Source organism: Danio rerio, chromosome 12 (genome assembly GCF_049306965.1).
Source record: "Danio rerio strain Tuebingen ecotype United States chromosome 12, GRCz12tu, whole genome shotgun sequence".
NCBI classification, from domain to species: domain Eukaryota; kingdom Metazoa; phylum Chordata; class Actinopteri; order Cypriniformes; family Danionidae; genus Danio; species Danio rerio.
This window is the reverse complement of record NC_133187.1, coordinates 5,044,295-5,071,782: the sequence shown is the minus strand read 5'-3', so window position 1 is coordinate 5,071,782 and position 27,488 is coordinate 5,044,295. Positions and strand designations below refer to the sequence as shown.

At 36.2% G+C, this 27,488-nt stretch overlaps 2 protein-coding genes across 15 annotated transcripts in view; one reads left to right on the top strand and one right to left on the bottom strand.

Moving 5' to 3' along the window:
- The window catches only part of fra10ac1 (FRA10A associated CGG repeat 1), an 855,621-nt gene that overhangs the window by 658,560 nt on the left and 169,573 nt on the right, over positions 1–27,488 (top strand). The gene's annotated exons all lie outside the window — the stretch shown is intronic.
- On the bottom strand, positions 36–25,759 carry si:dkey-94f20.4. Of its 14 annotated transcripts, none has more exons than XR_012387795.1 (14): positions 25,538–25,696; positions 23,950–24,035; positions 23,749–23,811; positions 18,529–18,615; positions 15,273–15,853; positions 12,974–13,109; positions 10,854–11,042; positions 10,674–10,768; positions 5,742–5,892; positions 4,693–4,788; positions 4,475–4,619; positions 2,096–2,375; positions 618–1,797; positions 36–489 (listed from the first exon to the last, which is right to left on the bottom strand). XR_012387795.1 is itself a non-coding variant. In XM_021480212.3 (14 exons), the coding sequence occupies exons 1-14, from the start codon at positions 25,566–25,568 to the stop codon at positions 1,668–1,670; spliced, it is 2,073 nt and encodes a 690-aa protein (XP_021335887.1). In that variant the 5' UTR covers positions 25,569–25,696; the 3' UTR covers positions 36–1,667. The 14 variants fall into 14 exon arrangements, 9 of the variants coding, with proteins under 9 accessions (XP_021335887.1, XP_073774217.1, XP_073774216.1 ...); XR_012387796.1 differs by having other exon boundaries at positions 36–510; positions 641–1,797; XR_012387797.1 differs by having other exon boundaries at positions 36–510; positions 684–1,797.

The following is a 27,488-nucleotide window of genomic DNA, read 5'->3' as shown; positions in this document are numbered from 1 at the left end:
ATGAGTGAGTGAGTGAATCATTTGAGTCGGGTCTGTTCAGTGAGTCGACGGAACTTGGTCATACATTTATTAACTCAACACATAAGGGAGATTTTACAGATGGGGGGAGCTTCCTGTCTAACTTACATTAAACTGACACACACTGTTTGTGTGATTGTACATTCACAGAAAACCAAACACCGAATCAACATTCAAAACGACATTTAAAGAACAGTGTTTACATCACATTTTAAATGCACAAACTAATCAATTCATGACTTCTTATTTTAATATAAGGTATCGTTCATCATTTAAAGAAGTCTTTTCTGCTCACCTGAAGTTCTTACTGTAAATTGTTGCTTGTTGTGAGTCACTGAATTAATAAATGTACTATATTTATTAATATTAACTTGTATATTATTCCTGAGTTACTCCAGTCCTACTGTCCGTGTCAGATGCTCATTGTTCTAATACAGGGGTGTCAAACTCAATTCCTGGAGGGCCGAAGCCCTGCACAGTTTAGTTCCAACCCTGCTCCAACACACTTACCTGTAGGTCTCAAACAAGCCTGAAGGACTCAATTAGTTTGATCAGGTGTGTTTAATTAGGGTTGGAACTAAACTGTGCAGAGCTGCGGCCCTTTTGGAACAGAGTTTGACACCTGTGGTCTAATAGATCATCCACTCCAGGAAAATAATGTTAGCTGTTTGTTCAGACTACTTATTTAAAATGAGCTGAAACAACATGATATTTGGGGGGTTTCACTTAAATTTGTAAAAACTGATATGCTAACTTGGTGACACGGTGGCTCAGTGGTTAGCACTGTCGCCTCACAGCAAAAAAGTCACTGGTTTGAGTCCCGGCTGGGTCAGTTGGACTTCTCTGTGGAGTTTGCATGTTCTCCCCATGTTGGTGTGGTTTTCCTCCGGATGCTCCGGTTTCCCCCACAGTCCAAACACATGCGCTATAGAAGAATTGGGTAACCTAAAATTGAATGTTGTGTGTGTGTGTGTCTGTGTATGAGAGTGTAAGGGTGTTTCCAGTGATGGGTTGCAGCTGGAAGGGCATCCGCTGCGTAAAACATATGCTGGATAAGTTGGCGATTCATTCCGTTGTGGCGACCCCGGATTATTAAAGGAACTAAGCCGAAAATGAATGAATGAATGAATAAGTTACCTTGGTGACACAGTGGCTTAGTGGTTAGCACTGTTGTCTCACAGCAAAAAGGTTGCTGGTTCAAGTCCCGGCTGGGTCATTTGGCATTTCTGTGTGGAGTTTGCATGTTCTCCCCGTGTCAATGTGGGTTACCTTCTGGTGCTCCAGTGTCCTCTGTAGTCCAAACACATGCGCTATAGGAGAATTGAATAAGCTAAATTGGCTGTAGTGTATTGATTGTGTTGAACGCAGCATCTATTACTGTGTATTTAGGATTCTTTGCTCTAAGAGAACAGCGTCTGTCTGAAAAAGGGATCTTTTGTAATATTATAGATGTCCTTAATGTCACTTTTGATAACTGTAAAGAATCCTGGCTCAATAAAAGTATTTATAAGAGTTATGTTTTACTTACCACAAACCTTTTTGATATGAATTACTGGACTATATATCCAGGTAAATGTTAAGTGTGTGTTTTTCGAGTTAAGCTGTTGATCTGCTAAATGTTTTGATCCAGTCAGTTCTGTCGGCTTCATCTACTCCACGTTCTCCAGGTCGTCCGGATCCTCTTCTGATTCTTTCTCCTCCATGGACAGATCTCTGAGCTCGGACAGCGGCACCAGCAGACCCTCTTTATTCAGTCCCATCGGCTGAATCACATTATCCCTGTTTAAGAAAAAACACAAGAAGGTTTGAGAACCTAACAAAGGATCCTTCTGGAAAAACTGAAACAATTGATTTGATCTGTGTTTTATTTTCTTTCTTTTATATTCTTTTAATTATTCAGTTTCTTTAAAGGGGACCTCTTATGCCCCTTTTTTACAAGAGTGTATGTGGTTTCAGCTCAAAATACCCCACTATTTTCTTAATAATAATTCTTTGAAAAGGCTTTAAACACTGACTCGTGTATTTGCTCAATAATTAGTTTTGGTTCATTTTTAATCAAAATAATTCTAATTCTGACTTGGAGAGTTTGCTGAAGAGGCTGATGAGCCGGTGCGCCTCCTCCTCTTTCTCCTCCTCCGTCATTCCCTCCATGGGGTTGTGCTGCTCCTCCTCCACCTGTCCCGTCACTGGGTTCACCTTGTCTTTAATCTGCCGGTACTCCTCCGTGTCCGAGTCTGAATCGCTGGAGTAACGTGTGCCTGATGAAGAGGCTGATGACCTTTGACCTCCGAGCAGACCTCTTGTGGCCAGAAGCCCGGCGGCATTTCCGTATCCAGTGTACTTGACGAAACGCCTCACTGGTGTCGAGCAAAAAATCAAATGGTTAGTTCATTCCCTTCGGCTTAGTCCCTTAATCATTAGGGGTCAACACAGTGGAATGAACCGCCAACTTATCCAAAACATGTTTTACACAGCGGATGCCCATCCAGCTGCAACCCAATACTGGGAAACACCATATTCACTCATTCACACTCATGGACAATTTAAATTCCTCCAGCTTAGTCCCTTTATTCATCAGGGGTCACCACAGCAGAATGAACCGCCAACTTATCCAGCATATGTTTTACAAAGCAGATGTCCTTCCAGCTGCATCCCAGTAATGGGAAACACCCAAACACACTCATTCACACACATACACTACGGCCAATTTCATTTCCTTCAGCTTAGTCCCTTTATTCATCAGGGGACACCACAGCGGAATGAACGGACAACTTATCCAGCATATGTTTTACACAGCGGATGCCCTTCTAGCTGCAACCCAGTACTGGGAAACACCCATACCCTCTCATACACACAAACTCATAAGCCAATTTAGTTATTCCAGTTCTCCTGTAGTGCATGTCTTTGTACTGTGAAGGAAATCGGAGCACCCAGAGGGAGCCCACACCAACTGGTCAAATGCCATCTGACCCAGTAGGGACTCAAACCAGTGACCTTCTCAATGTGAAGCGACAGTGCTAACCACTGAGCCACCATGTCGCCTAATTAACAGTTAGTTCACCTAATAAAGAAAATTCTGATCAATTATGCGACCTCATATAGTCCCAATCTCCCGAGATCTTCGTTCATCATCAGAAAACAAGATATTTTAGATGAAATCTGAGTGCTACCTCGTCATCCATAGACAAGCAACGAACATTCAAAGTTCCGAAAAGAAACCAAAAACCTTGTAAAATCATTCTATGTGACTTCAGTGGTTAAACTGCATTCATATGAAGCTTTTTCTTAGATAACAACAGCTAAATAACACAGGCTCATCCAAGAACTTCGAACTAGCGGTCCGCAGAAGTCTAGTCAGCTCCCGCCGCTCCCGCGGTAGAGCCGCGGGACCCGGCCAGATTTCTGCAGCATGGGAATACATTTCCGAATACAGTCGGTAACTGGTTTAATTTTGGACGGGAGCAGCCAATCTAACAATTTCGCTCCCGACTCCCAAGCGAGTGAGCACGCGTATGTATGTGTGTGAATGAGACAGCGGTTTGCTTGGTTTAGCTTGTTGGTTGCTGTGTGTGCGTGTGCATGTGTGCGCGAATGAGAGAGAGCTTTGTGCTGTCTGTGTGTGCGTGTGTGTGTGAATGAGAGACAGAGCGTGATGCCTATGTGTGTGTGTCACTTGCTTGGTGCTTATGTGTGTGTGTGTTTATTCAGACAGCGTGTTATAGGCTGTCTGGACTCTGTATAGCTGGGTAGTTTTCGGTTTTGTTCTCCTCCTGTCCGTTAGCAGGAACGGACGGGGCGGGTCGGACAGCGGGACAGCAAATGCTGAATATAAGCGGGAGCGGTCGGGTTCGGGCTAAAACCTAGCGGGAGCGGGATTGAAAATGTAGTCCTGCGCAGATCTTTACTTTCAATCCTTCGAATCTCTTTGACTGTCAGTGAATATGAACAAATCCATACACATACTTCCACATTCATATCTGTCTGCTTGTCTGTCACACCAGTTTTTGCCTATTTGGCGCCATCTTGTGAAAGATTAATACGCAAGTTAGTGTATACTGTATTCAGCCGGTTTAGTTTCTGTCAGCTTTGGGTTTTTGACTTTTTGGCGCCATCTTATGACGGAAAAATGCACAGATTAGTGTATCCTCCATTAGCTGTTTTCAGTTTGGTCAGCTTTCCGTTTAATTAAAGAGTTCATCAACTATTGAGGCTCAGAACAATGTTTTCTGTCTAATTTTTATGTCTTGTGGCAAGTAGCCCTGTAATAAGCAGGATAAAGGAAATCCAGGATGATTGTTTTCACAGAATGAAGCCCTTCAGTCTTATACAACAGTGCTCCGCTTCTTGAAACCTGTCTGGATTTATTCTCTGATAACAACCTCCAGGATGTACTTTATCCCTAACTTAATTAAAGTCATCTGTGACTCCTGAAACAGCGTGTGTTTGTTGTCAGTACCGTTCTCTTTGCACAGCACAAAGAGCAGATCAGCAGCGCAGTGTTTGAGCTCCGTGTCCAGATGGGTCATCAGTCTGACCAGACGATTCCTCATGGTGCTTCCCTTCTCAGGTTTAGTGCTGGCGTCTTTTAGCGGAGGCAAAATCTGCACAGGAAAACACACTCAGTTTGGCACAATACAATCAGACAACACTGCTAATCTGAACCGGTGGCCATGCCTGTTGTCTGAGGTAGAGTCTGGTGTCTCTGTGAGCTCTGGAGCATTCGGCCAGCAAGTTCAGCACTGGGGTCAGTCTCTCCTTCACCTTCTCACCCTGTATGGGTTAGAAAACACATTAGCTATGAGCAAACGCCATCATGAACAATTAAACCTGATTTAAGCGGGTCATTCATTCGTTTTCCTTTGGCTTAGTCACTTATTTATCAGGGGTCGCCACAGAGGAATGAACCACCAACTATTTCCGGATATGTTTCACTCAGCAGGTGCCTTTCCATCCACAACCCAGTACTGGGAAACACCCATACACTTTAACACACACACTCATACACTACGGCCAATTTAGTTCATCCAATTCACCTATAGCTCATGTCTTTGTGCTAAGGGGGAAACCAACATGAACAAGGGGAGTTTAAGGGGTCATATCATATCGATTTTTTTATCCATGGAGCATTAAATACTATTAAAGATCAGATTTAAATGCAAAATAAGTAAATAAATCTGGCAATAAATCAGGTACTAAACCCAAGTAAAATTATTCACTCATTTCTTGTCAGCTTAGTCCCTTTATTAATCCGGGGTCGCCACAGCGGAAGGAACTGCCAACTTATCCAGCAAGTTTTTACGTAGCGGATGCCCTTCCAACCACAACCCATCTCTGGGAAACATCCACACACACACACTCATACACTACAGACAATTTAGCCTACCCAATTCACCTGTACCGCATGTGTTTGGACTGTGGGGGAAACCAGAGCACCCGGAGGAAACCCACGCGAACGCAGGGAGAACATGCAAACTCCACACAGAAACGCCAACTGAGCCGAGGTTCGAACCAGCGCCCAGCGACCTTCTTGCTGTGAGGCAACAGCACTCCCTACTGCACCACTCCGTCGCCATTGTATATTAGTGTTCACTTGTATTTGGTAAGCTTCTAGTAAGCTTCTGAAGACATTATGATTTCCCTGTGTGCAGTCTTTTAATACAGTATATCGATTAATATCTTTCGTTTCTTTCATTCCTTATTTAATCCCTTCCCTGTGTCTTTACCTGCTCCAGCTTTCTCTCCATGTATGTGAGCAGGTTGTGCACACAGTCCATGTTGGCTCCATTGATCTGGTGTGAGTCTGGAGCCAGGGGGACACACACCAGAACATCTAGACAGCTGAGCGGGAGAGCGGACAGAGTGTTGGCTGCATGCCTGAAAATAACACAAAGAGATCTGAGCTCGAAAACTGACCAGTTTTTTAAGGGTCGTCAAACCCTGGAATCAATTTTAAGAGATTTCAAAGTCGCCATGAATGTAAAATTTATCAGTTTAAACAATGTTTTATTATTATTATTTTTTTTTAAATCTATTTAAAAAATATATGTTTATACCTGTGATTGTGCACTGTAAATATACTTTCATTTTTATTTTATTTTATTTTTCAGAAATTGTTGTTAGATGTTTATTACAGTTATTAAGTTATTCATTCATTTTCTTGTCGGCTTAGTCCCTTTATTAATCCAGGGTCGCCACAGCGGAATGAACCACCAACTTATCCAGCATGTTTTTACGCAGCAGATTCTCTTCCAGCCGCAACCCATCTCTGGGAAACATCCACACTCATACACTACAGACAATTTAGCCTTCCCAATTCACCTGTACCGCATGTCTTTGGACTGTGGGGGAAACCGGAGCACCCGGAGGAAACCCACGCAGGGATATTAAGTTATTACATATTTCATTATAAAGAAAAGAAAAATCACACACTTTTCGAGTAGGTACTTCATTTGCATTTATTTTTATTAAAAAAGGCATTAGACTATATGATTATATTTATGTTATAATTATATTAATGTTTTATTATATTTTTTGTGAGGTGGAGAAGATTACCCATCACTGAGATGGACGAGATGAGAATGAGAGGAAAGCTATCAGACAGAAAAAAAAAGGAAGAGGCCGTGCTTTCTGTGAAACTGGTCAGGTTGACACAGGCTAGTTTTGGCAAATTTAGACATATGAGAGAGAAATACTTAAATCTAATTCCTCATTTTAAACAGATCAGATGCAGGTGTTGCTGAGGGAAATCTGTCAGACATGTACCAGATATAATAATACATGCATATGAATTAAATAGCCTATTTGATAAAAATAAATAAAAGTCCATTGGAATAATTTTATATTACAAATACTCAAAATTAAATATTCCTAAAATGTTATAATATAAAACAGATTGTAGCAATTTAACTTTAAATTTACCATGGATTTCACATTTTTAGAAACTCCCTTATGTTACCCAGGTTAAAAAAGTGCACTAAAATGCACTTTATTTAAGTATACTTAGTACTAAAAGTGTACTTTTCAGTACTGTACTAAAAGTGCTCTATTTTCACACACTAATTTTGTACTTAATGTACTAAAAGATAGTATTAAGTATATGTTAAGATAAATTTAATACCATCTAAGTGTACTCAACTGTGTTATTTTGAGACACCTTGAAAGTGAACTAAAATGTGCTTTTAACACACTATATCTGTATTTTAAAAATAATTATATTTAGTTACAACTAGAAATACACTTGAACCCTATTAAACATTTAAATATATTTATGACTAATTTAAAGTATAATAGTAATATATTAAAAGAATATACAAACTGTAAAAAGGTGTGCTAAATACTGTATTATAAGTGCTCTATTTTCCCAAACTAATTTTGTATTCAATGTACTAAAAATTAGTATTAAGTACATTTTAAGATAAACTTAAGTACATCTAAGTGTACTCAACTGTGCTATAATGAGACACCATGAAGCTGATCTAAAATGTGCTTTTAACACACTAAACATTTATTTAAAGAATATATTTTGAAGGCATACTATGTGTTTAAAGAAAACCGCATCTGTGCTTCATCAAAACACTTTAACCTTTTTGTGCAATAAACCACAAGTCCAAAAATACCTTATGAGAGGGAACAAAAACTTAGCAAAAACCGAGAACACAAAAATATAAATAAGATGCAACATTACAGCACATATATGAAATGTAAAGACATTTTGGGAAAATGTACTTCTGCTACAATACATTACTAATAGATTTTTATTAAAGTCAGTTTAATATAAACTTAAAATGACCACACTCAAAATCTATTTAAGTGTTAGTGATAATATTGCATTCACATTAAGTGTACTTTAGTGCAATTTTTGGGAAAATGTACTTTTACTACAATACATTCCTAATAGATTTTTTATATATTAACTTATTTTAAACTTAGGATTAGTATGTGAACAGTGTACTAAAAATCAACTGATGTTTAAAGCATTTAAAGCACACTTTTGAAGAACACACTAATAAAACTCTTTTGGATGTTTTTACTGTAGTGTACTTTATTGTAGTACACTAAAAATATATTTAAGTATTACTGGTATTTGGTATGCTTTTGTCAAGTGTACTAAAGTCCTACTGAAGTGTAAACATACTTTTAATTAGAATATTTATAGTGTAAAACTATCAAACTTTTATTTAACACAAAAAAATAAAAATGTACTAAAAATGTATTTGCGGGTATTTTTTTCACCTGGGTGCCAAAGCTTATACGTTTGTTTAGTAAAAAAAATACCCCTGCTGAAAAAAACAGCTTAAGCCAGTCTAGGCTGGTTGACTGGTGTTAGCTGGTTGACCAGCCTGGTTTTAGAGGGGTTTGGGCCATTTCAAGGCTGATTTCCAGCCATTTCCAGCCTGGTCTTAGCTGGTCAGAGGGGAATCTTGGATCGATGTACCCCTGTGCGCCCTCCAGGAATTATAAAATCCTGTCGGACACATTGACAATATGTGCAGGAATTTCTTACAGGTTTTACAATGGAATCAAGCAAGCGGCACATCCTGCACGACTTGCAGGAGTTATTTGCTGTAATTGGAATGAAAAAAAGAAATTCTGTCACTTGCTGTCATTAGCAATACAATGAGTTCTAACAGATAAACAATACAACAAACAATAAATAAATAAATACATAAATAAATAAAAGTATACAAATAGATGACAGGCATTTATAAAAATCAACCATTATTCTAAACCAGTGGTTCTCAAACTGTAGTACGCGAGCTTCCTTCTAGTGTTATGCGCAGGAATCAATTATGTCATATGTACATGCTACAAATGTATCAAAAATGATTTATACATGAATATGATGACATGTAGCCTATATTTCTAGGTGTTGATAAATATGTTAACACTTTACAGGAGTACAGGATTTTTTTTTCTTTTTACGCACAGTAACCTATCATTTTTTACTTTTGAAAGCACATTTTAATTTAAATGGTGACTTTTTTGTACATGTAAGCACAGTGCAGGGTTAATGTTCAAACTATTTATAATGTTTAAAGTGGCGGACAATTATATTCTTATTAATCTGCCTTGTTTTTAAACTGTAGCTGCTTGACTGGGCCTACTACTTTACTGTATTTCAATACTGCTTATTATGGGGGTACTTGGAGAGACAATTTTTTTTTCTGAGGTGGTACTTGATGAAAAAAGTTTGAGAAGCACTGCTCTAAACCATTTAAGTTATGCATTTATTAAAATGTTAATCTAGCTATCTATTTTAATTCAACTCCCATCTGTTTGGTTGGATGCAAAAAAACATAATGAAATAAATAAAAACAGCAACACCGGTCCTTTAGGTGTTAAACGTACGTCTGTGCATTTTATGTGCATTTTATGAGTTTAACAGAGTGTATCTCTCTTTCTTTTAAAATGTTTGTTGCTGTTATCCCTGATTCTGTCTTTTAGACCTGAGCAACCTGTTTTATTCTGTGTCAATTGCCTTTTTGTGGCAGCTCTTCATTTAAGTACACTTTTTATTCCATTTTTATCCTTTAAAATCCCACATAGCAAAATTTCTCTGGCCCAGCTCTGGCCCACACAATCAGGTTTTGCTTGGCCCACATACCGCAGTGAATTACGGTACATGACTAGACCAAATCTGGCTTCCAGACAAGGGCCAAACAGGGACCATATCTGGGCCAAGTCTCAGCCAAGTTAATAACTCATAACTGGGCCTGAACTGGGCCAGATAGGTTGGTGTGTCACGATTGCAATGAAATTGATAAACCCATGGAGTGATGCGCTTTAGGCACACTATGGGAACGCTTTTTCTCAAAGTGACCTGATTGGTAGAATTTTTTTTCTTTACTCAAAAATGATTTTAGTGTATTTGAAATGTGGGTCAAGACTGGCCAAACTCAAATGGCCCACTTATCAAATTTTTAAATCTGGGCCAAATACTACGTTTTTTATCTGGCCCAAATCTTGTGTGCCGCCTTAAAGACGGTGCCACCTCTGCCAAACCCGGGCCATGTTTGGCCCACATGCTGTATGCCAGTGCCGGATGAATGCCTGCTGTGCCAGCTTTATGCCAAATCTGGGCCAGAATTCTTTGCTACTAGGGATGATGCAGGTTAGTGTTATTGTGATTGGTAAACATAATGTGTTTTCTGCAATGTTCAAGTAAATTTAATTAGTAAAATTATTATAAACATTCATTTATTGTCAGCTTAGTCCCTTTATTATCCAAGGTTGCCACAGCGGAATGAACTGCCGACTTATCCAGCAAGATTTACGCAGCGGATGCCCTTCCAGCCGCAACCCATCTCTAGGAATCATTCACGCACACACTTATACATTAGGGACAATGTAGTCTACCCAATTCTGTACTGCATGTCTTTTACTGTGGGGGAAACTGAAGCACCCGAAGGAAACCCACGCGAAAGCAGGGAGAACATGCAAACTCCGACAGCGCTGCCTACTGCGCTGCCTTTGCCCCATTTATTAAATATTTTAAATAAAATAATATATAAATGCAAAATCAAAATTTCAATTAGACAATACATTGCTGCCAACAGTGTTGAATAATCTGCTGATATTGCTTTCATTACATTTTAATCATCACCTAATATTAAATAACAAAAAAAAAAAAAAAAAAAAAAACGATAAGCACAAACCCCTTCAACTCATCTGCAGCTTCCTCCTCCTCACAGGAAACCATCAGGCAGTGACGTAAAACCGCAGCCAGGTGGCGATAGAGAGACGCGTCATCCTGACAGATCAAAAGCACAACACTATAGTATAGAATTGCAAGTAGTTGTTTTATGAGTGTGTGCGTGTGCTTTATGTTCAGTCACCTCTTCGGGCTCTTGCGTGTGTGTGCTGTGTGTGATGTTAAAGAGGATCTTGAGGGCCTCCTGCGCCTGCTGTGATTCCTCCACACGTATGGGAGGCGCTGTGGAGTCTAGAAGCACCTCATACTGACTCCGCCACTGCACTGATAAACAGCGCTCCAGCACGGCGGTCAACAGAGGCACTCCGCCCTCCTACAGGTACACGAACAGCACACATCAATATGAAGGTGTCAAACCTTTTTATGTGTGAAAAATAAGCAGTAATGTTATAATATTTACAAAAGGGTTAACAGTTACTTCCACAGGTATGACAACAATGTGAAATCGTGTACAAACATCATTTTTTTCGTGCATAACGTTACATTTTGAGTGTAAGCACATGTTTCAAACAAATTAAATTGCAAAAAGATGATATAATGTACACAATTTAGGAAGGGCCAGTCTGAATCTTAAGGAATTTTGTTCTATTTCTGTCCATAATTTGTACAAAAGATCTTTTCTGGGTTATTTTTGAGAGTATAGTGACTAAAAAAATGAACAAATGAAATAAAAATATATAATTGAATAACTTTTTTTAAGGTCTACAATGCAAATCCAATTAGATCTGAACCACTTGTTTGTTAAAGTCTCTCACGTATACACACACTCACACTCATCGGCCACTTTATTAGGTATACTTCACTAGTACCGGGTTGGATGCCCTTTTGCCTTCAGAACTGCTTTAATCCTTCATGGCAGAGATTCAACAAGGTACTGGAAATATTCCTCAGAGATTTTGCTCTACATTGACATGATAGCATCACACAGTTGCTGCAGATTTGTTGGCTGCACATCTATAATGCGAATCTCCCGTTCCACTACAAAGATGCTTATTGCATCGGGTTCTGGTGACTGTGGAGGCCATTTGAGTACAGTGAACTCATTGTCAAGTTCAAGAAATCAGTCTGAGGTGATTTGTGCTTTATGGCATGGTGCGTTATCCTGCTGGAAGTAGCCCGAAGTGTGCCAAGAAAATATCCCCCACAACATTAAACCACCACCACCAACCTGAACCGTTGATACAAGACAAAGACTTTCATGCCAAATTCTGACCCTACCATCCAAATGTCGCAGTGGAAATTGAGAAAGGGCAACTTTTTCCCAATCTTGGAGTCCAGATTTGGTGAGCCTGTTCGAATTGTAGCCTCAGTTTCTTGTTCTTAGCTGACAGGAGTGGCACCCGGAGTGGTCTTCTGCTGCTGTTACCCATCCGCCTCAAGATTGGACGTGTTGTGTGTTCAGAGATGCTCTTCTGCAGACCTCAGTTGTGGTTATTTGAGTTACTGTTGCCTTTCTATCAGCTTGAACCAGTCTGGCCATTCTCCTCTGAGCTCTGGCATCAACAAGGCATTTGTGCCCACAGAACTGCCGCTTACTGGATATTTTGTCTTTGTCAGACCATTCTCTTTAGACCCTAGAGATGGCTGTGCATGAAAATCCCAGTAAATCAGCAGTTTCTGAAATACTCAGACCAGCCCGTCTGGCACTAACAACCATGCCACATTCAAAGTCACTTAAATCCACTTTCTTCTCCATTCTGATGCTCGGTTTGAACTGCAGTAGATCGTCTTGACCATGTCTACATGCCTAAATGCATTGAGATGCTGCCATGTGATTGGCTAATTAGAAATTTGCGTTAACGAGCAGTTGGACAGGTGTACCTAATAAAGTGGCCGGTAAGTATTATATACAATAATATAATTAATTATTATAAGTATCAACTAACATCAACTGTGCTACATTTGTTCCAGAAGTTATTATATTGTAAATTTTGATTTCACACAGACTTTAATGTTACGTTAATAAACAACAACTATACGTTTTTAGCTCCAGCTTTACTAAATTTAGCGTAAATGATGACTAAACTTAGAGTAAATGATGACAGAATTTTAATTTTTGGGTGTACTGTTTTTTAACTAGTCTTAACAAATGGACTCTTATTATTGTAAAGTGTTGATGAACATTGATAAATGTCACTTCTGACCAATTAATGTGACCTAACTGTTCTCCGTATTATGTAAATGTACCTACAATAATAGCAGAATTGTTAAACATGGAATGAAACAGAAAAGAGAAACGGTTACTTGTTTGAGCTGTGCTCTGAGTTCAGGTCTCAGCGCTGTCAGTAAAAACATGAAGCGCAGTGTGTAAAACTGGCCAGCGGTGGAGGAAGCCGAATGAAACTCCCTACTGAGCTTCTCTGTCAGACCACAGAGGAGACTGAAGCACAGGACATGGAGAGAACAGAAATAAACAACGACATGTTAAATACGACATTCAAATTCACCAAAACATGTTTTTAATTTAGTTTTTAATTAATTTATTACATTTCTGACCACAGACAGACTACAAAACCAGTCATAAAGGTCAACTTTCTAAAAATGAGACTGTCTGAAAAGCTGAATAAATATGTTGCCACCAGGGCTTGACACTAGCACCCGCCAAATGTAGGTAGATTTCAGCTGTGGCGGGTAAGACAGCTGCTCTAACTAGCCACTCTGGCCGGTTAAAAATATTTTTGAAATTGTAGTTTTCTTAAAAGCAGGGTTCGACAATAAGGGTGGCCCAATATGCGTGCAAATGTCATCTTAGAATCAAGAAGCAGCACGACTGACAAAAATAATTGTGTTTGCGACCAGCAAAAGAGGCAGATAAACACAGAATAAGAGGATGATCACTCGCGAGCACAGTTTAAAAAAGCGCACGTGTTTCCTTCCGTGATGGCGCGAAGCAACCGTGCCTGGTTGCACCAGTTGCAAAATGAAACTGGTGCGATTAGTTCTCTTTGAAATAGACTGGACAAAAAAATGATGCTAGCACACCCACAATTCTGCTTTCAATAACTCCAGATTTTAAAAAAATATATCCTCAAGCAGCAGCGGTTGCCGCTTTCACTTTAAACATTCTTTGAACAGATTATTAATGTGCCTAATGGTAACCGTGTGCATGTGAGCATCCTTTTATTATCACACACAGTTTGTTTTTTTACCTGCTTTGTTTTGCTTGCAGTTATTTTTGTTAATATGGTTTAATTATCATTGCTGTTACAATGACGTTGCTGTAATAGGAGATTAACTCATTTATGTGTAGTTAAATGGTGATATGAGACCTAATTTTCATAGGTTTTGTTGAATAAAAAGTGCACGTATACAGCTATATTTAACTTGTTTTTTACACTAAGAAATAGTCATTTATTTATTTTTGGTGTGGTCAGAAATAAATTTGATAAATCCTTAATTTTGAACCCTGAAAAGTCATGTAGAATAAAAACTAATAGCAATGCTTCACTATGAAACCACAACCTATTTGCTCATGCACATAGAGCAATCTCATACACAACACACACAACAAAGTTAAATGAATGAGAAGGCATGTGGACATAACACAAAATCTAAATCAAGTAATTTTAGCATGTAAAAGTCAAATTTATGCAAATAAAATAATTTTTTCCAACGAAATCGTGGCTAGTAATGATGATGAGTGGCTAGTAATGTTGGAAATCTATTAGCCACAGTGGCTGGGGATCAAAAAAAATAATGTCAAGCCCTGATTGCCACTGATGTCTGGTTCATTAGGATGGGACAAAATTTGGCTGAGAAGAGATATAACTCTGAAAATCTGGAATCCGAGGGAATTTTGGGCACTTTGAAAAAAAAAATCACCTTTTAAGTTGTCCAAATCAGGTATTTAGCAATGCATATTACTAAACTGAATTTAAGTTTGACATATTTACAGTAGGAAATTTACAATACATTTTTAAGGATGTTTTTATAAGACCATAATGATTTTAGCATAAAAGAAAAATCCATATTTACAGTTGAAGTCAGAATTATTAGCCCCCCTGAATTACTATATATGTTCATTTTTCCCCCAATTCTGTTTAATGGAGAGCAGATTTTTTCAACATATTTCTAAACATAATAGTTTTAATAACTCATTTCTTATAACTGATTTATTTTATCTTTGCCATGATGACAGTAAATAATATTTGACTAGATATTTTTCAAGACACTTCTATTTAGCTTTTAATGACATTTAAAGGCATAACTTGGTTAATTAAGTTAACTAGGCAGGTTATGGTAATTAAGCAAGTTATTGTATAACGATGGTTTGTTCTGTAGACTATCAAAAACAATATATTTTAAAGGGGCTAATAATATTGACCTTAAAATGGCTTTTAAAAAATAAAAGCAGCTTTTATTCTAGTCGAAATAAAACAAATAAGACTTTCTCCAGAAGAAAAAATATTCTCAGACATACTGTAAAAATTTCCTTGCTTTGTTAAACATCATTTGGGAAATATTAATAAAATAATAATTCGGCTAATAATTCTGACTTCAACTGTGTATTTATAATTGTTTTGATAATAAAGATGTGTCGTGCCTGAGTTCGCTGGCTCTCTCTTGTGCCCAAGCACTATTGTAAACGATGTTACAGAAGATTTTCATCACTTCCTTCCTGTGGACTTCCTCCTCATCTTTTTCCTCCTCCTCCTCGGCTCCTCCCAGACTTCCTCTGCTGTCTCGTTTCCCAGGCATCAGAGCTTTAAAAACGCTGCTCCTCCTGCGGGTTGGCCCGAGGCTCATGTTTGAGAAGGTGCTGGCCTTTCTCTCTCCACACCAGTCTCCAGGCCCCCAAACCGCCAGCTCATTGGATTCACTGCTTACTGCCCCAAAACCATCGTCTTCCTCATAATCGGGCTCCTCCGCTCGGCCCAGTTTGAGCTCAGAAATGGCCACCATGACATCAGTGTAGGGGTCTCCATCCCCGTCAGTGTCTTCTTTTGGTACAGGGGCGTTGCTGATGCCGCCAAGGTGTGCTAGAGTCAGAAGAGCTCTGTCTGTGACCAGCGGCCCCAAAACCTTCTTGTCCCTGGAGAGAATCCGTAGGGATCTCAGACATGCTTTCAGCACACGGCCTTGCGGTTCAGTCTGAAGGAACCTGATCAAAACTGTGGCCAGAGCCTGAGGGCGACACGCACACAAAAGCTGTTTTTCCACACAACTACAGTGCATCCGGAAAGTATTCATAGCGCTTCACTCTTTCCACATTTTTTTATGTTACAACCTTATTCCAAAATGGATTTAATTCATTTATTTTCTCAACTTAATCAGTGAACATGTCAGTGCTATAAGAATGCCAAGTCCTTGTGTCATTGTGTATGCTTAAGACAGCAGTGGTGTAAAGTAACTAATTACAAATACTCTAATTACTGTAATTGAGTAGTTTTTTCTCAGGGATTGTAATATACTAAGTAGTTTTATAAATGTGTACTTTTACTTTCACTTGATCACATTTTTAATGCTGTATCAGTACTTTTACTTCACTACTTTCCTTCAACCTGCAGTCACTACTTTTTTATTTCTTGTCTATGGGAATTAGAAAAATCCTGCCTGTGATTCCTGTCTAATCAAATCACACATAGAAGGTAAATCGCCTCATAATGAACCTCAAGACATGGGCGATTTATAAATGCAGCAAACTGTTTTGAAGCATTAAAAGTGTCCAAGAAGACATCCACAATCTTTACACATTGACCCAGAGACTGTTAGATGCATGTCACTGATGAGAAGAGGACAAATGTTTGCTGTTAAATGACAAAAATGGGCTTAAACACTCAGCAGACACAAGACATCAACATAACGTCAGATTGACGTTGTACCCCAATGTCGTGGGGACGTTGCATTTTGTTTGGTATTTACTTTGATCTTCTATGTAAAGCTGCTTTGACACAATTTACATTGTAAAAGCGCTGTACAAATAAAGGTGAATTAAATTGAAAAAATTGGGTTGACGTCAGAGCTCAATGTCAGACCAACGTCAATGTCCAACCTAAAACCAATCAAATATCAACATCTAATGATGTCATGGCTTGAAATTGTGTGAACGTTATGACGTCTATCAGATGTTGGATTTTGGTTGCCATACCTGAGGAATAAATGTCAGTATTTAATATCAATATGATGTTGGTTTATGATGTTGGCTCGACGTTGGATTTTGGTCACTTTCTAATGACCTAAAATTGACCAAATATCAACGTCATTTGACGTCATTATTGGACATCAAAATAACGTTGTCCTCAGATGCTGGCTAGACATTGAATTTTGGTCACCTGACCTCACAACATAAATCTAATCTAATATTAATGTCCTATGGCGTTGTGTGCCTGCTGGGCAATAACTACATGCACTACAGAATGTTACGTTTACACACATCCAAAAATTACATGTAAACGCATCAGCTTTATACAGCGTAATACTCACTACTCACACTTTTAAAAGGGCTACTTTTTAATCATACTCTGAGTAATATTTACAACAGATACTTTTAATCTACTTGCACTACATTTTTAGGCAAGTAATGGTACTTTTACTTGAGCATGATTTTTCAGTACTCTTTCCACCACTGTAAGACAATCAAATTACTTAGTCATGGTGTCAATCCGACAGTGTGCTCTTGTGGGGTGTTCTGATGTAAAATATGGCTTTTTTGCTGTTGTGCTGTAATTTGTTTGCAGATCATGTCATTGTAATACAGAAAGGAAACACAGCACTGGATAGCATAAAAAAACTAAGCAAAAGTGGACACGTGAACATAGGACTCCCTTAGCAATCTCTTTCGAGATGCACCTTCATTAGAAGATGTCAAGACTCACCTGGGAGAAATGTACCAATTGTAGTGGAAATGTATAGAAAAATTCATTATGATAAGATTTTGTGACAACTTGTTCAGCCATTTTGTATGCAAAGACTCGTGCCATGAACAAACGATTAAATGTTGTGCACTGCAAAAAATGCTTTTCTTGCTTAGATTTTTTGTCTTGTTTCTAGTCTAAATATCTAAAATTTCTTAAATCAAGAAGCATTTTCTAGATAAGCAAAACATATTATCTTGTTTTGAGAAATTATATGCCAATATTAAGTGAGTTTTTCCTTAATACAAGCTAAAAAATCTGCCAATGGGGTAACCAAATTAATCTTGTTTTTGCTTTTGACGTAAGATTATTTTGCTTACCCCATTGGCAGATTTTTTAACTTGTTTTAAGGAAAAACTCACTTAATCTTGGCATATAATTTCTGAAAACAAGACAATGTGTTTTTCTTGTCTAGAAAATTCTTCTTAATTTAGGAATTTTTAGATGTTTGGACTAGAAACCAGAAAAAAATCTAAGCAAGAAAAGCATTTTTTGCAGTGTGAGGCTCGTCAACAGAAACCAAAATAATATACTTTGATCAACGTGACATAAGCAATTGATAATGTAGGAAAAAGCAGAGAACTGCACATAATCATCTGCATAGATGTACAAAAGCATTTGCAACTTGTTCATAACGAGAAGCTGCTTTTCTGATGTGCACAATTGACAGTCATGTGAAGATTGAGTTTTGAGAATTTCTATTCTGATCTGAGAAATGGACCAAAACGACTGAAAAACTGAATATTTATATGAATATTTGGCGGCAGTTTATCAGGAAGTGAGGATTTTGTTGTCATTGACTCAAACGGTGCTTTATTTGCTAGTGCTTTTTGCGATATTCCAGTTTTGTGCATACGCCTGGCCTGTTTCCATCTTTGGATGGATACAGATACCAGTAAAACAAGTGTAGTTCAAATGGTAATGTGTGTGTGTGTGTTTGTTTACCTGTCTTAAAAGAACATCTGGGTTACTGGACTCATCGTAGTCTGAATCGGAGTCCGACACATAATCACGCACTTTATTCTTTCGGAACTGCAGTGAAGAAAAAGTATAATCGTAACAAAACCACTGTAATTATACAGAGATTCATCCATTCAATTTGATTGTCATTACAATATACACTCTCAGAAATAAAGCTACAGGAGCTGTCACTTGGGGTGGTACCTTTTTAAAAGGTACACATTTCTACATAAAAGGTCCATATTTATACATTAAGGGTACATATTAGTACCTTAAAAGTACAAGAGTGTTCCTCTTACAATTTTTTGGTACTAATATACACGTTTGAGGTACTAATATGTACCCTTTAAGTACAAACATGTACCCTTTGAAAACATACCACCCCAGTGACAGTTCGCTTACCTTTATTTTTGAGTGTGTAAGGCCGCACTCACACTAGGTACAGTTGCCTCGAACCGGGCCAAAGCACGCTTGTCCCCCCTCCCGTCTCATAGTCATCATTAAAACTGATTAAATGACTGATTATTTTAAGTGCTGTAAGCAATGCAGCAAATGTAAACCACATTTTTAACCCTCTGGTGGTTCTCAAAAGAGGTCAAAATTGACCAAAGACAACAAGTGTAACAATTATTTCTGTAATCAATTTCAAATACACTCCGGATTATTTGGTATTTTGAGGAGATTTCATGGTAGCCGACATTAATAACTTCAAAATGTGAGCATAATTTAAAAAAAAAACGAAATATTGGGCATGAAGGCAGCAGAGCTTTTATTATGCCACAGTTCTCCTCTTTCTGACTTCCACTTGTGATCACATGGAGAAGAAGCAGCTCTGTTTTATCAGACTAATTGCTGCTCTGTGCAGTCTAATAAAATACAAACAATAATACTAAAATAACATATTAAGGCCTCTATTCTGTTTTCCTGTTTTCTAAAACCCAACCGAAAATGAAGGGTGTGTGACGTCATTAGCATGAACACACAGTACAAGCTCCATCTTACCAGTTCAAGTGTCTTATTTCTCAGGATTTGGACATTCTTTGTAAGATTTGATATAATGTAATAATGTAAGTACCTAAGTCACTGTTCTGGGGCCTCATGTGTATATATATATATATATATATATATATATATATATATATATATATATATATATATATATATATATATATATATATATATATATATATATATATATATATATTACATGTTGTGTGTTATAATGCAGCCATTAAGTTAGTAAGTTATTGAACCAAACACAGTACGTTGTTTTTATGTGCAAATGATTACAGCTGGGCAGAGGACTAGAGCGCCCTCTAGTGCACACACTACACATATCATATTATATCTTATACTACCAGAGGGTCAAAAACTGGCAAATACTTTTCAAGAAGTTTAAGAATGTAGCCTTGAAAAAAGAAAACAATACCTCTTCCAGCTCCTGCCTCTTCAGATTGAACATGCAAACAGACATCAGAAAAATATACAAAAATCATTAAACTGATGCAAAAGACAAGACATACACACTCATATGCATGACTATTTTTGTATTTGCATGTTTTAACAAGGAGCTAAAAGACCAAGTGAGGAATACTATATATCCCAGACAGCAATGCACTGAGACATTAACATTTAAATCTCAAAGTTGAAATAAATGCTTAATTGCTGATATTGGCCAATCTGTACTTTGTTTTGTGATGGTTTTGGTAAAGTCCCTTAGGTTGAAGTCTAACCTACAGGGAACTGCTATAGGAAGGGTGTGTCTCTATTGTAACAAACTGGGTAATGTGGTTGAATAGGGGTTTTGGAAACGCCTGTTTGGATCTGCAAGTTCTCACTCATTCAACTGTCACTTATCACAGAGTAAACACACACTGCAGTCTGTCACACATGCCCAAACACGACTTCTCTGACACACATTCAAACAACTGCGTATATGCTGTGGCCATGAAAAATATCACATGCTGAAAACTCCAGTAGAGTTTCCCAGCAGGTCTCAGACCTCATGAACACACACCACCACTGCTGAGCGTCTCATAGACATGACACACACTGGGAAACACTTCAGAATTTCACAGTTGTCATCTGATCTGAATTATGCAGGATTTCTAAGGGACAAAAGCAGTCATGGTGACGCCAAAACCCCCTTTAGTGTTTACAACTTCACAATGAGGAGTTTGGTCACACTTTATTTTGATGCTCCGTTTGTTGAATTAAGTTACATTGCATCTACATGTCAACTAATTATCATTAGATTACAAGTAGACTCTTAGGTTGGGGTTAGTGTAAGTTGACATGACCTGCAAAGTTTCTTAGTCAGGTAAATATCTGTTGAATGTCTGTATTAACTGATATTAAGCAGACAGTACTAATGCTCAAATGGACCATCAAAATAAAGTGTTACCAGGAGTTATGATCAACTGAACGCTTTCAGTATTTTAAACAAGACATTTTGTTAAGTTGATTAAATGCTATATTTATTAAAGAGAAATGAGAGATAACTAGAGCAGAGAGGGACCACACACACAGGTTCCAAACCCAATGAGTTTCTTTTGTTAAACACAGAAGAAGATATTTTGAAAAATGTTAGAAACCTGTAACCATTGACCTCTATATTATTTGTTTTACTACTATTGAACTATTGTTCCTGCTATTGAAGTCAATAGTTTTCTTCAAAATATCTTCATTTATTCATTCATTCATTTTCCTTTGGCTTAGTCCCTCTATTAATCAGGGGGTCGCCACAGCAGAATGAACCGCCAGCTTATCCAGTATGTTTTAAGATGTATAAATTACAATTTAGATAAGTCATAAACACTTTGTATGAGATTTTTATCTTTGTACACTTCATTTTATTATATATAAATAATGTATAATATAATATATTTTTTGTCATTTTGTCTGTCAATTGTAATTTTCTGTAAACAAATGCTCAATTATTAGAGACAAAATCCGTATGTTATAAAGTCATACACTCACTCAAAACACACACCTATTGACAAATCCCCAGATTCAACAATTACTTTAATTTATATTCAGCGTTGCTGTAACAAAGGATTTTTCCTGTTTAGTTTCAATGTTAACACTTTTAAATAAAAGTGAGAATTAAATGACATTACTATTTTTCTTCCATTGTTAATTCAACGGCATTGATGTAAAATCAACATTAAATAATATTAATAATCATATTAAATAAGATAAACATTATCAGGCTGCTAAAATAAGGCTTAACCAACTTTGCTTTGTAATGGTAATTCAGCATAATTAATGTTAATGCATCATCGCTGACTTGCTATCTGGGATGGAATTAGCAGAAGCTTATGGCCTAAATATTGACCAGCCACAGGATCAAGTCAACTGCAGTATCAGCAAACAACTGAGGACATGCAGCAAACCTTTCACTCACAATACTCATTTCTCCATTTACAGTTGCAATCAGAATTATTAACCCCCCTGTTTATTTTTTCTCCTAATTTCTGTTTAACGGAGAGCAGATTCATTCAACACATTTCTAAACATAATAGTTTTAATAACTCATTTCTAATTACTGATTTATTTTATCTTTGGCCATGATGACCGTAAAAAATATTTGACTAGACATTTTTCAAGACTATAGTCTTATATATAGTTCTATACAGCTTAAAGTGACATTTGAAGGCTTAACTAGGTTAATTAGGTTAAACTAGGCAGGTTACAGTAATTAGGCAATTTATTGTATAATTTTTTATTTTTATTTGAAAACTGCTTTTATTCCAGCCGAAATAAAACAAATAAGACTTTCTCCAGAAGAAAAAATATTATCAGACATACTGTGACAATTTCCTTGCTCTGTTAAACATCATTTGGGAAATATTTAAAAAAGAAAAAATATTCAATAGGGGTCTAATAAGTCTGACTGTACTCAGATGTCTGAATATAAAAATAATAGCTATAAATCAATGGATTAATGCACTAAATACATTTTAAAAATCATGATGAATTTTATTATTAACTCTTTGTACATTTACATTTAGTGATTTAGCAGATGCTTTTGTCCAAATTTACTTACAATTGAGGAGGCATTCAGTGATTGATCTGTTTGTAACCTTTTGATTTTAGTTACGTTGTCAGTTTTATAAAATGCATGTTGTCAGATTTCTTCGAACCAATCTAAATCCGTTAAAATCGAATGCTAATAGATTTAACCAGTTAAAATTTATGAAGGTGGTACAAATATATCTGTAGAAAAATCCAGATCCAATTAGTTCAATTCTGATATTGGCTTACTTAATAATCAGGGGGCAAAATTGACAAAGCTCCATATTCCACACGAGGGATGAATAAGAAGCAGTTCAAACACATTGGATTTATCGACATCATTACATCAATGCATAACACTTTATTTTGATTTTCCATTTGTGTATTAGTAGATTGTCTGTTTAATATCTGTTGATACAGACATTCAACAGACATTTAACTGACTATAAGAAACGTTGCATGTACATGTAAACTTACACTAACCCTAACCTAACAGTCTACTGATAATCTAATGAGAATTAGTTGGCATGTAGACACATTAAAAGTTAATTCAACAAACTGACCTTCAAAATAAAGTATGACCCATAAATCTTGTTCTTATTTGTTTAATTTATATTTAACTAACACATAAATAGCATAAAGTTTATTTGTTCAATAATGTTAAAAGTATGTCTACCACATTTCATATGCAATCAGAATACATCAATCTTATTTGTTAGACTTACATATTTTGTGGAGCGTGTTGTGCAAATTCTGAGCAATGCACTGTTAAAACTACCCGGTTGCACTCAAATCCTTCATGTTGTTCCAACTCAAATCGATTCACTCATTTTCTTTTCAGCTTAGTCTCTTTATTAATCAGGGGTCACCACAGCGGAATGAACCGCCAACTTATTCAGCATATGTTTTACACAGTGGATGCCCTTCCAGCCGCAACCCATCACTGGGAAACAAATCGATTCAGCTAACCTATTTGTTTTTACAAATTTAAGTAGATCAAACATAACACAATTAAGTTGTCCCCAAAAAAACCTAAGAATTGTGTTGTTTCAACTCATTTTTAATAAGTAGTCTGTACAAGCAGCAAAAGTCATTTTTTAATGTCATTTAAGATACTTTGCTTTTAGCATCTTATCTAAAAAGATTCATTTCTGTTCGCTCTCTTCATTAGTGTGCATGCGTAATCACACTCAAATATCTTACTTTTTTCCTCTCCCTCTCCTCCAAATCGTAGAAAAAACACTGTGCGTACTGGGAATAGAGAGAATGTGGCATTAGGAAAGAGCAATTAAATATAGTGCAAAGTGGATTGCTTTGTAATGACATGTCAGTAATACATTGGTTTTTGGAGCCGCTGGAGTGAATATAATCAGGGTTAATTGTGAATACCTCTCGATTAAATTGCTGTAATTCTGCCTTTAGTCCTTTCTGATCGCCCTCTCTTATGCACTCGATAATCCTCTCCACATCCATCGCTGCATCAAAAACACAATTTGATAATTTCAGAAACATGCGAGGGAGTCTACATTTAAACCAAAATTATTTATACAGAAAAAATTAATAAATGTAACTATTACTATTAAACTATTAGCCATTAATGTTATTTAAACAGTAAAAACACATAAATGTAACTATTACTATTAAACTATTAGCTATTAATGTTATTTAAACAGTAAAAACACATAAATGTAACTATTACTATTAAACTATTAGCCATTAATGTTATTTAAACAGTAAAAACACATAAATGTAACTATTAATTGACGTAATAAATCAATAGTTAACATTCGAAAAACAGAAATTGAAAACAAATTAAAAACCATATAGACATTAGTAAAATATAGACATTTTCAACTTCTGATTTCGAAGTTGTGACAGAAAAATAAACATAATATAAATAACACTGAAATGAACCGGGTTTCATAACACTTAAACAGCCCTTAAATGAATGACCATCAAAAAAAATACACTGTTAAAATTATGTGGAAAAGGTCATAATAACAAATGTTTGTATGTTATTATAACTTAGAATTAATAAGTTAATCAGGTTTCAACTACATTTTCTGAGTTCTGTAAAGCTTAACTTAATATTTTAGCCACTTTGATTTGATGTACATTGACATGAATACAAATATTTGATTTAACTAAAAACATTTAAGGCAGCAGTAAATTTTGTGCGGTGTATATGAGAACATATATAGTTCTTTTAGTTAACAGTTTTATATTATATTATATTATATTATATTATTTTATATTATATTATTTTATATGAATTATATTATATTATATTATATTATATTATATTATATTATATTATATTACATTATATTATTTTATGTTATATTATATTATTTTATATTAATTATATTATATTATATTATATTATATTATATTATATTATATTATATTATATTGTATTATATTATATTATATTATATTATATTAAATTATATTATGTTATATTATATTATGCTATATTATATTATATTATGTTATATTCTATTATATTATATTATATTATATTATATTATATTATATTATATTATGTTATATTATATTATGCTATATTATATTATATTATGTTATATTCTATTCTATTCTATTATATTATATATTAATAAATTATGTTATTTTATATTATATTTAAATTATATTATATTATTTTACATTATATTTTATTATATTATTTAAATTATATTTTATCATATAATATGTTATATTAAATTATATTAATTATATGATGTTATATCCTTTTTTATTATATTATATTAATTTATATATATATATATATATATATATATATATATATATATATATATATATATATATATATATATATAAAATATAAGACATATTGTATTATATAAGACATCAAAATCCATAATAAAACCCAAAGATAAATCATCCGATAAGACATTTCCCATCTATTCCCAATAAAAGCAAGTGTCTCTTTACAGTCAGGAAGTTTCTCTCCTACCTGTGAGTTTGTCGTCAGCTGAATGTGCCATGCAGGATCTAATGTTTAATTTCTACAGCACTTTCTAGAAAACTATTGGTCTTCTCTCAGGGTTTTTCACTCACTATTTACTTCTCGTTCAGCGCCTGCTCCTCTTTCTCTATAATCCTGCAGTGCATTAGTTATGCTCTAATCCTTTAATGTCTTTCCACTTCATCTCTATTCACTCGGCCTATAAATAACTCTTACGGGGAGAGCCAGTCAATGCTGCAGTACATACAGTAAGCACAAGGTGGCAGTTCAGCTCATTGTAGTTACAGTATTGTGATGTCTAAACATATTGTTGCACATCAGAATGACTCTTATTTCACAATCATTAAATGCTCAATAATTTAATATTATTTACTCTGTAAGACACAAGGTATTAAAAGCAAATTTACATGACAATTACATCACGCAGAACAATTTCTAAATGTTGTTTTCTCATTGTAATTTAGGGTTGGATTTTTTTATTTATTCAGATTTATTTGTATTACATTTTTATTCATTCTTCTCTTTGTTGGGTTTCCATTTTTTGAAAGTAACAAAATAATTTTTACGCTAATAAGTCAATAACTGTTTATATTTTAGATCTGACAGTGAGGTTTCTCAGAAAACTTCCACACATACAGTACACGACATCAGTCATATCCATATGTAAAGTAGAGCTACACTCACCGGCCACTTTATTAGGTACAGCTGTCCCACTGCTCGCTAATGCAAATGTCTAATCAGCCAATCACACGGCCGCAACTCAATGCATTTAGGCATGTAGAGATGGTCAAGACAATCTGCCGCAGTTCAAACTGAGCATCAGAAAGAGGAAGAAAGGTGATTTAAGTGACTATGAACGTGGCATGGTTGTTGGTGCCAGACGGGCTGTTCTGAGTATTTCAGAAACTGCTGATCTACTGGGATTTTCACACACAACCATCTCTAGGGTTTACAGAGAATGGTCTGACAAAGACAAAATATCCAGTAAGCGGCAGTTCTGTGGGCGCAAATGCCTTGTTGATGCCAGAGGTCAGAGGAGAATGGCCAGACTGGTTCCAGCTGATAGAAAGGCAACAGCAGGGCCGGATTAACCAATGTGCATTATGGGCACAGGCCCAAGGGCCCATCCGCAAAACACCTCTAAAAAAGGCTTTTTCAGACATGAAATATGTACATATGTACATCACTGTAACATTTTATTCAAGAACATTTGAGCTGGTTTTAGTTCAATTTAATTCAATTTTTCAATTCAGCTTTATTTGTATAGCGCTTTTACAATGTAGATTGTGTCAAAGCAGCTTCACATAAATGGTCATAGTAACTGGAACAGTGTGGTTCAGGTTTTAGTGTTTAAGTTCAGCTCAGTTCAGTTTAGCTCAGTTCAGTGTGGTTTAATCATTACTGAGAGTTCAAACACTGAAGAGCAAATTCATCGATGCGTAGCTCTACTGATCCTGAACCATGCGAGGCAGTGGCGACAGCGGAGAGGGAAAAAAAACTTCACCTGATGGGAATGAAGAAAAAAAACCTTGAGAACCAGACTCAGTTTGGCACGACCATTTTAATTTCTCCATTGGCCAATAGTCTTGTGCAGAGCTTCATAGTTCTTAGCTCTTTCATTTTCATTTCTTTTAAAATATATTTAAGTTGCTTGTTAATTAAATCCCATTTTTTTATTTAACCTATTATTCCTATGCAACAGTCAAGTTACATGTTAATTTGCTATGAAGAAAAGAAAATAATACATTTTTTGCATGCTGATTTACGTAAAATTGTGAATATAGGTCTATAATCACCTTGCAATTTTGAAATTCAAGAGTTCACACTTAGCTGATGATTGATTATAAGCAAGTTTGGCATGCTGTCCCGGGAGAGAGCCCTGAGCTCGAAGGTTCTTGAGCCCTGGGCTCCCTCCCGTTTGGAGGAAGAGAGGGGAGCC